Genomic DNA, 10,280 nt, shown 5'->3' on the forward strand with positions numbered 1-10,280 from the left:
TACTCAATCACAAATACTCAACAACAACAACAACAACAACAACAACAACAACAACAACAACAACAACAACAACAACAACAACAACAACAACAACAACAACAACAACAACAACAATATGTAAGCAAAAATAACAACAACAACAAAAAGAAGAAAGTGTAAGATAAGAGGCTTGGAGTAAGACTAACTGATATACATGCACAACAACAACAACAACATCGTCTAAGCGAAAATGACAACATCCTTGGCCTTGCTTCTAGCCTCTGTCTACAACATTCTAGCTACTCATCATCATCATCAGTGCACAGTGCAGTACGCGTAGCGCAGCTCGAGCGATCGACGATTGGAGAAGAAAAAAGTGCGGGTGTGTCGGTCCGGTTCATTTGTATCATCATGATCGAGATGAAGAAAATGTTCTATTAATTGAGGACATTTGCGGTGTAATGTGAGTTTTCACAATTTTTTTCTTCGAAATACCAGCTTTGTGTAATAAAAGAGATCGCGGAATTATATTCCAATATGTCATCGGACATGGATTGAGCATCCCGAAGTCGAAGAGTAGATTTTGGTGGGGCCGTGTTAGTCATAGTCCTACATATTGGAATATGCGTGTGGTTTCAGCCCTGGATAGAAAAAAAATCCTAAACTCGTAATTGCGTAAAATTTAACGCAGATGTTTGAATTATACAGCTTGAATGGGTGGTTATGTATGATGATAGAATATTCAGTTGCCTTATTTGTATCACTATTAACTCCTGTAACCTGTGGTATGTGGCCTTTGACTTTGTGCCGACGACAGCTCGCCACACAGCACAGTGATAATTTTACACCAAGCCTATAACCCCGGCGCGGGGCGCTGTAAATTTACACAGTACAGCACAGCTGCGCACTGCCACTGGCACTATTATTGTCTATACTACTGGGCCCCGTCTTATAAAGAATTGTGATTCATACTGATTGATTCAAATTCATCGCAACTTTACGATTGAATTCAAATCCATCTTACAACTTATAAAAAAGTTATGATTGAAATTAAGAGTAATATTAAGACGGAGAACTGCAATCAATCAATCACAGGTTGCGTATTGTAGCTTTCATGAGATATGTGATTGATTGATTTCTATCTCAAGTTTAAGACAGGGCCCTGCTGCCCCTGGTCAGCTGCACAGCCTTGAATTGTGTGTTTGAATGAAGCCAAAGAGCATGGATAGATAAAGATAGATCCTAGACCCTATAAATGCTAATATGGAGTTCACGAACTTGCATTTAAACAAGGAAAGAGCAAACAGAGCCTTTGATAAAAACCAGCACTTTTCAGATGAGTACTGTGCATGAATTTATGCCTTGTGACTTAGATCTGCATGTATTTGTGTTTTTGGATCTTACCACTCGGAAAAACAGTCATTAAAGCTAGAAAGTCTGTACAGAGATGAGCTGCTCACCTTGTGCTGATAACAGGTACCATGACACATCATGTGTTGGTCAGATGATCAAGTCCTTTGGCTGGCAGTCCCTGGAGCACCGCAGAGAGAGAGAGAGACTCCTGAAAAAATTAACCTTGTATGGTATCCAGGGGAACCTTCTCTGTTGGATCAGAGCTTTCCTTCAAGATCGTATACAACAGGTTGTGCTTGAAGGAACCAACTCACACTCAGCTACTGTCACCTCAGGTGTGCCCCAGGGGACAGTACTTGGCCCACTCCTCTTCTTGACCTACATAAACGATCTACCAAGTTTTGTCCAGTCTGAGTTTCGAATGTTTGCAGATGATTGTCTCCTTTACCAACACATTGGCTCACAAATGGATGCAGACAGACTCCAAGAAGACCTTACCAACATACAAGGGTGGGAAACCAAGTGGCAGATGTCCCTCAACCCATCCAAGTGTGAAGTCCTGAGAGTGACCAACAAGGTGAAAAATGTCATCCATTCTTCTTATTCTCTTCATGGAGTCAAGCTGCCAGTTGTGGACAACGCTAAGTACCTTGGAGTACATATCAACTCCAAGCTAAGCTGGAAGACACGTATAGACAACACATGTAAAAAGGTCAACAGCACATGGGGATTCCTCCAGAGAAACCTACTATGGCTGCCCCAAGAAAATCAAAGAACAAGCCTATGTGACATACGTCCACCCTATCCTTGAATATGCCTCAACAACCTGGGATCCTCACTGCCAAGACCAAGTCTGGAAGCTTGAAATGGTTCAAAGGCGTGCCGCTCGGTTCTCTCTGGGAGACTTTCAACCTTGACACAGTGTCAACAAAATGTTTCACTCCTTGAAATGGCAATCTCTTGCAGAAAGAAGGGCCCAGCTGAAAGTCATCATGATGTACTGCATCTTGCATGGATTGATTGCTATTCCACCTGAACCACCATGCATTTACCGGTGACACGATCATCTGGACAAAGAAATACTCAGTATCGACGGCAACTCTGCAGGACCTATGGGTTTCAAAACTCATTCTTCCCAAGTGTCATATGCTACTGGAACCAGCTCCCCACCGATGTGACACTGCATCAAATCTAGTTGGAAGAGGAGCTAATTTTACTTGCACAAGGAGCACTTTTTACTTTTTATACAGTGTACATACATTAATTGCAACAAAACAGCATCAAACAATGCAGCATTAGTTTCAGCACTGCACAAAGTATGAAAATACTCTTCCCAGAGGTCAGTACTTCACCTGGAAGAAGAAAAAGAAGAGAGTTCTGACCTCCCTCTGTGCCCTTTAGGATCGGCAATGACCTTGTCCCATTACCTGATAGCATCTGGAAAGAAGGATCTCTGATAGATGAGAGTCTGTGCAAAATGTATCTGGAATTGCTGGGAGTGTCCACGAAAGAATGATGTTGCTCTCTGGTTGATAATATGGTGCATCGTCAGCATCTTGCACTGAGTCCTGCATTCACGTACTGTAGAAGTGGCAATTGGGAGTTTGGTGTTACATAACTATACACAGCCCAGTCGCTGTAAAAATGCGACAGGGCTGTACCAGGGCGATGCCTAACAACAAAGTGAACACACAGTGAACATGGCGATTGCGTTGAGTTTTGATACTTTACATCGTTTTTGTTACCTCAAACTCATTAAAGACCATCTTCATTAATTAGACTTCATTTCTATGTTATCGATATTGACGGACACAAATCACAACTTACCGAAAATGAAGATTATATGCAGCGTGTGCGAACAGTACATCGTCTTTCACTGACGGCCATTTTGAGTAATCGGGAGTTCACGCGATCGGAGCTACACTTGCTCACTTGCTTCTTTTCTCCCTTTCATTTTTTTAGGTTTCCAAACCTTGTCTGCAAGGCCGGATCCGTGTCAACACCTTTGCCACGATTCATCTACAGTGGTAAAGTGAACAACTGTCCTAAAGGGCAGTCCTCAGGAGCAGGCCACATCCTTGTCTCATCATGGAGGACTATAAGTACCTGTTCAAAGTGGTTCTCATTGGCAATGCCGGGGTTGGGAAGACCTGCCTCGTACGACGCTTCACCCAGGTAGGCTGTAAGACTAGCATGGAATTATACAATTGACATCGTGTCTGTGAATCTTATGGTAGTGAATGCACTTAATAAAGCTCAATACAGATGTAATTGTCAAGATTTCAAATGAAACAAGTTCAGTTCCTGAGCAGGAATTGGGCAAGAGTTTTATATTACATTCAGTCCAGTATTAAAGCCAAAACATAGTTCTGGTACGCCTGCAAAAGTTGTCAAATTTCGCTCCCAAATGTGAACGTATGCCTAGGAAATGTGCGGAATAACGCTGTAATAACAAGATATTCGATGGGTAACGACAAAAATACAAAATATCAACCAAAAAGGTTCAGTCTCGGAACTTACCCGAACGGGGTCAGGCTAAACTCGGACTCGGGGATAACTCGGCCTCGCTTTGATGGCGGGCTGAGTTGTATTGGTTGTCCCTCTGGATTGTACAGTGTTGTACTATGGGAGCGGCCTGTATTAACTAGCACTTCGCGTTCTGGCTACTCGCAGTAATGGTCCGAGTTGTTAAAGCGTGCACATCAAAAAACCTCTTTGGCGCGCATGCAAAATTAGTGTGCGCCTATCAAGCACCTCTAAAAACAATCAAAGACGCTTGATGAACAACAACAAAAACTTCAAAGACAGCGCGTCTCAGCAACTGAGGTGATGTGCATATAGACTTGAGGACCGCGCGCTGTCCATTTGTTTTGTACATACTAAATCAGTATATATCTCTATGGTTTTGAACAGGATTAGCACACACTTTCCTGTCTGTTCAGTTAGGCCTCGTTTGGTGTTATACAGTAGAATATGGTGATCACGAACTGCGTGTAAATTGTCTGAAATAGGGTCGAGTTTTCCCTGAGACCGAGTAAGTCTGGATCCTTCTGGAATAAAAGTCGGTTTTCCAACTTTTATTATTTTTCTCAAAATACTCCAAAACGACTCAACATCCCGGCAAATCACGTCAGCCAGGTAAGTTTCTTCGAAGACTCTTTCGATATATTGCAAGCAAATATGAAATGGTGCCAGACGGGTTCTCAAACCCTTACCAAAATTATGTTTGCACTTTAAAGAGTGAGCTTAATGTAAAGTTAGCATATTATGACCCTATCAGAACTGATGTCAAGCTAGTTGCATGCACTGTCAATGACACTCTGGTGTACATGGTGGCGGTCCTGAGAAGCTTTAAAGAAGGATGTTTCACATCTGAAAGTTCAGCCCCTTTTGGCGTTAATAAAGGTACAAGGATGCAGGATTCGATGGGGTGCTGTTGCATGGTTCCATGTTTACGCATCTGCCATGTTCCAAACATCTGAATAAAACTGATTTTTATGATGATTGTGTCAAAAATGGTTGATGTAATGTCAATCTCACATCATCTCTTGATTCAATGTTTGTTCCTGGCTGGTTCCACCGTCTCCATATGTATCCACCAAAGAAGAATACATCTGTAGTTTGCTTGCTAGCTAGTCACAGAAACTAGCATGTTAGTACATGATCTACTTCAGTTTATTGTTAAAATTGTTAATCTTTGTAACAAAGATGGCAGCAATCATGCTATCCGACAAGAGCCCCTTGAATCCCGGGTGCATGTACTTGTAAAGAGTGTTGTGAGCATGCCATATGACTATGGCATTATTTCTCTACATGATACGGTATATCTCCTCATTCAATTTTCTGTGCATGATCTCTCGTACCTATTTCAAAGTGCAGTGAAGTTAACAATTCTCTATGACTCTACCCAAATTAATTCTGCTTTGGTGCTCTTTCAACTTTCAACATGAGGAAATTTCATGTCCTTTGGTGTAAATATGTTCTTAACAGTCGATTACTATGCATTGTGTCAAGAGATGCCACAGCTGTATGGCAAGTACAGCTACACATTAGTAGGCGAAAATGCCAAGACCCATGATGACATATATTTTCTCTCATATTCATACAATTACAACTTCTGTTTTACTTGTTGTACAGTGTTGCTCAAATTTTAACTATTTGTTTTCATGTGCCACATATTTTCACTGGAATCCTCTTGTAATAGTCGCAGTAAAGTATCATAATCAAACCCAGTCAAAATAGTTTACAAGGTGTTGCATGGCGAGCTAATTATTTACTAATATAATCTTCATTCTTATTTTGCTCCTTTTTCTGTAAAAGTTTAAAGCACAAAATCATCTGTAACCTGTTGAGGACGAGTTCCGAGTATACTCGGGCAAGCGTCTATTGGAAATGCGTGTCGTAGCAAAATCAAACGTCCTCAACGGGTTTACACAGTATTTATAGTGCATTAAACTGACATTATCTTTCTTTTCAGGGATTATTTCCCCCAGGCCAAGGAGCAACTATAGGAGTAGACTTCATGATTAAGACAATAGAGATTGGAGGAGAAAAAGTTAAGGTGAGTCCAGTCTATGTGTAGTAAACACAGACCTTTGCTGAACAGAAAGATGTGCCATGGAAACAGTCGGAACTCGGCTTTTTTTAAACTTCTTCATCTTCTGTATTTTCTAATTTTTCAACATTTAGCTTTAATCTTGCTTGATGCATGCTAGATGTGATCCAATTCCCCCTCTCTCTTCTCTCCCTCCCACCCTTTCTTCTTCTTCTTCTCCTCCTCCTCCTTCTTCTTCTTCTCATTTCTGAACATTCAGCTTTATACTCTTTCTTTATGCATGCTAGATATCTATCCAATTCCCCCCTCTCTCTTCTCTCCCTCCCTACCTCCCTTTCTATTCTTCTTCTTCTTCTCCCCCCCTCCTCCTCCTCCTCCTCCTCCTCCTCCTCCTTCTTCTTCTTCTTCTTCTTCTTCTTCTTCTTCTCCTCCTCCTCCTCCTACTCCTCCTCCTCCTCCTCCTCCTTCTTCTTCTACTCCTTTAATTTCTTCTTCCTCTTCTTCCTTTTGTTGATAAGGTTTTGAATGACCATGATATGGAGCCTTCTCCAACTACACGAGTAGTATGAAAGGTTGCAGAATTCCAAATATTTTCACATTTTTGTCAAATTTTGTACCCACCTTTTACTGTCATTGCAAGTTCTTTCAAAGTTTCTGGTGTCATTCATTTATTCACACTGACAAAAACATGTACGCATGCTCGCAAAACAATAACCCCACAAACTCATGCTGGTTTTGTCCCATTAAATTACGGATATTCCAGTTAAATCTGCTCCATAATGCCTTCAAGATGCTTCAAGTTCACATCCAATAATCTTTATTACCTAATGTTTAACATCATATGTCAACCTCAGAGAATCAGAAGATACATGTATGCATTATTTCTTAGACCCTTCGATGTACATGTAAATGCTGATGTTAAGTATCGCTTCTTGCGTGTTTTGTGCATCAAGTTACACAATGGAAAGTTCTTGGAAATACCATTTTTCTTTTCTTTTTTTGTAATGCTGCTCAAGTTGAATCATGGAAATTGTTTTCTTTGACATGCTCAAAAGAGAAGATTCCTCACACAAATTATTGTTAAAAATTCTTGTTTAAGGTTGTACAAACAGTGGTGTAGTTCTTGCTGTGTTACAGTTGCATGATCTATGCAGCTATTCTGAGTTGACAAATACGCTGCATGTTTGAGATGATTCACATGATAAAATTTTCTTGTCACGGGTTCTAATCACATGTGTATTTCAGAGCAGTCAATCACATTCATCAGTGACTTGGGGGTAGATTTTCCGTCAGTCTCGGCATATATGTTGTGATCAAATAATCTGATTGTACTGTTCTGTCATGAAAATGGTTTACAGTTGCAAATATGGGACACAGCTGGACAGGAGAGGTTCCGTTCCATCACACAAAGTTATTACCACAGCGCGGATGCCCTGGTGCTGGTCTTTGACGTAACATCAAAAGAAAGCTTCAATGCCCTCCCCAGCTGGTTACGAGAGGTGGAACAGTATGCTAGCCCCAAGGTCATATCTGTTCTCGTAGGTAAGTATCGGCAGAATCTTTTCTTTGTTTTTGCCACAAAGTTTTTGAGGTAAAAGTCACTGCAGTGACCTTCTACAAGAAGTATTGATGTCTAGTGAACATGTCAGTAGATGGTAACTGCCTCCAAGTGTGATGATGCAAAAAATTAAGTCCTCAGATCTGTCTCACAATTGAATATTTATGCACTCTTCTAGTCTGCTCTGTGTATGGTCGGGCATTTGGTAAAGTACATTTTGAGCATTAGCACCTCGTGTGTATGGGATTTTAAATCTCCATGATAGATTTGCACCAGATCCACCAGGTTCCTGCCCTGCAGGAAGTGGGTTCATTCCACAGAGGTTTTATACTTATTGCTCTAGAGAGGACTATGAGAAATTTCTGTGGTCATGTGGAGCCCTGTCTGCCATCTGTGGGGCAAGATTGCTAGGCAAGTCGATGCGACCCCAAGAGGTCACATATGTCCTGTGGGCCTAACTAACCTCTTTCATGCAACCAGAATTTGGCATATAGGCATAGAGTACCGGTGTGCATCACAAGTCTGACATTTTTTCTGAATTTTATCTGTTACGAATAATGCAAATTGATAGTAATCTAAACTATTTCACTTTACAAAGATAGAAAAAAATTCAGTTGAAAATATTTCGTGTGCGACAGTCAAGAACTGCATAGCATTGAACGGTACATCCAGGTTCTTTTGCAGATATGTTCCCCTTTCAGTAATGGTGGACCTCTCTCTGCGAGCTCACATAGCAATTGTGCAGGGTGCATTGGGAGTTAGCACTCTACTTCTAATATATGTAACCTCTTTGGTTACTGTAAATGTTAGTAAGTGGCTGTGGCGACATCATGTCATCTCTCTTCATTCTATGTCATAATGTTTAGTGTGTGTGTTTGTGTTTATGCATGCAACATTTGATCACCTCACTCTTTGTTGCAATATTTTGTTTACCTCTACAGGCAATAAGATAGACCTAGCCAAGGACCGGGAGGTGAACGAGGAGGACGGCCAGAGCTTTGCCGAGTCGCACACGATGAGATTTCTAGAGACATCTGCCAAAGAATCGGACAACGTCGACAGACTCTTCCTGGATATTGCCGTTGAACTGACAAATAATGTACGGAACGGCGAGATCAAGCACGACGGGCACGAAGACGTCATCAAAGACACCAGTTCCGTCTCAACATGCTGTAAAGGTTGACCCTGCTACACTCTACTCGCTGTTTGTCTTCTTCTTCTTCTTTTTTTTTTCCTTTTTCAAGATATCCAGCTGGCTTGTGAAAAAGCCTGTGTGATTATATCATTGATCATGATGCCTAATCCTTTTTGTTTTTTCTCACTTATTCTCTTGTTGGGGGTGTGAAATGGACTACTGAAAAATGTGCTTCTATATTATGCGTTATGCATACACTAACCCCACCATCAATTTATTCTACAGCTTTCTTTGTATTCTCCAACATTGCATTAAATAGTGCTGATGTATCTATCTGCTTCTATGCATTTTGATAGTATGAAGATTTATGAATGCAAAAGAAATGTTCATTGCACACAAGCCTTCCTATAAACAAAGGTAGGGATAGTGCACATCATTTACTTATCAATGTCCCACAGGAAGGAGCAATCAAAACACTATAGTGCACTGAATAAAGCATGCTGTTTTCCCTTTCCAAGGCAGTCTTGAGCGATTTGAAAAAGAAGGTAAATTATGCAGCTTTCAGTTGGGTGAAGCGTTTAACCTGAAAAAAACTATCCATGGTCTGACGTAAGTGTGTGAAGTTGTGTCATTTTTCAATGTCTTTACAGTGTGAAAGGGCCATCTTTTGTATGTCCTCTATGCGCCTTCAGAAAAATCCTCTATACACTTTCAGAAAAAGAGTGAGAAATATGTTTGCCTTTAAAGTAAAGAGTACATTTTTCTGCACCATGTGGGATGGAATGGAATGGCAGTGCAATCCTTTTTAGTGTGGTGGAAATTTACCAGGTATCAGCAAAGTCATACAATAATATTGCCTCCACCAGATTTATATCTTTTACAAGGCCATTCCGTAATATCCATGCCTTGTCATAGTCTAAATTGTTCTTTAACCAAGATTTGCCCTTTATGTCCCTGGATGGCACTCAGCTACCCTGGTATCTAATCGCCAAGCTTTTTTCACCAGAATTAATAATGCGTCCAATCAGTGAACTTTACTTAGTTGTAGATTAGTAAGCCCACTTGGATGTAGCGATGTGCCTCAGTCCAACGGGAAGGCCATGGTGACGCAGTAGGCAAAGTTTCACACTGGCACTTGTCTGACAGTCCAGACTGGTGAAAATCACTGCCGAACCAGTAGGTAACTTTTTCAGGAATGGATCAGTAAAAAATGGAAAACTAGGTGCCTACTGGTCCGACAGACAGGTCAAACCAGTAGAAAAGTGGGTTAGTGTGCAGCCCTGCAGTAGGTATCAGGGGGATGAGGTAATCTCTGTGCATTGACAGGTAGTTTCCTGATATTGTGCCAATTGGAGGAGAATGCACTCCAGCTTGTGCAAAAGTCAGTGAAAGAAAGCACAGGGAGGATTAAAGATGTGAGTTCATTAGTGTTAGTTTGCCCGTCGATCATAAAACAGTCAGTGCATCATCCCTCTTGCACCCTCCTCTCTATTTGTGAAGGAGTTGAGTTGCGGGTATATGAGCTTTACATAGAACAGTATTGATGTTAGCCATCATCTTCTTTCTCTTTTAAAAGATTTTGTAGTTTTTGAGACATCATTGATAGAGTGAATATTGTTTTGACCTATTGGGGACTATGAAAACACTTATTTCAATGTTGTATCCGCTGAATTGACTATTACTACAGAGTTGAAAATTGG

General features: G+C 40.9%; 1 protein-coding gene across 1 annotated transcript; it reads left to right on the plus strand.

The window, feature by feature from the left end:
* Positions 1 to 342: 342 nt before the first annotated feature.
* Positions 343 to 8,629, plus strand: LOC139710115 (ras-related protein Rab-30-like). Its single transcript, XM_071622049.1, has 5 exons — positions 343 to 442; positions 3,295 to 3,507; positions 5,810 to 5,893; positions 7,246 to 7,429; positions 8,387 to 8,629. The coding sequence occupies exons 2-5, from the start codon at positions 3,421 to 3,423 to the stop codon at positions 8,626 to 8,628; spliced, it is 597 nt and encodes a 198-aa protein (XP_071478150.1). The 5' UTR covers positions 343 to 442; positions 3,295 to 3,420; the 3' UTR covers position 8,629.
* The last annotated feature ends 1,651 nt before the right edge of the window (positions 8,630 to 10,280 follow it).

This window comes from Diadema antillarum, unplaced genomic scaffold, assembly GCF_040938485.1.
Source record: "Diadema antillarum isolate AM-2024a unplaced genomic scaffold, OU_Dant_1.0 seq00001502_RagTag, whole genome shotgun sequence".
Lineage (NCBI taxonomy): Eukaryota > Metazoa > Echinodermata > Echinoidea > Diadematoida > Diadematidae > Diadema > Diadema antillarum.

Bases quoted from the DNA above. Each gene is read 5' to 3' on its own strand.
- LOC139710115 (XM_071622049.1), top strand. From the start codon at position 3,421: ATGGAGGACTATAAGTACCTGTTCAAAGTGGTTCTCATTGGCAATGCC. The intron at 3,508-5,809 runs GTAGGCTGTAAG...CTTTCTTTTCAG, and splicing joins TCGTACGACGCTTCACCCAG to GGATTATTTCCCCCAGGCCA. The intron at 5,894-7,245 runs GTGAGTCCAGTC...AATGGTTTACAG, and splicing joins TTGGAGGAGAAAAAGTTAAG to TTGCAAATATGGGACACAGC.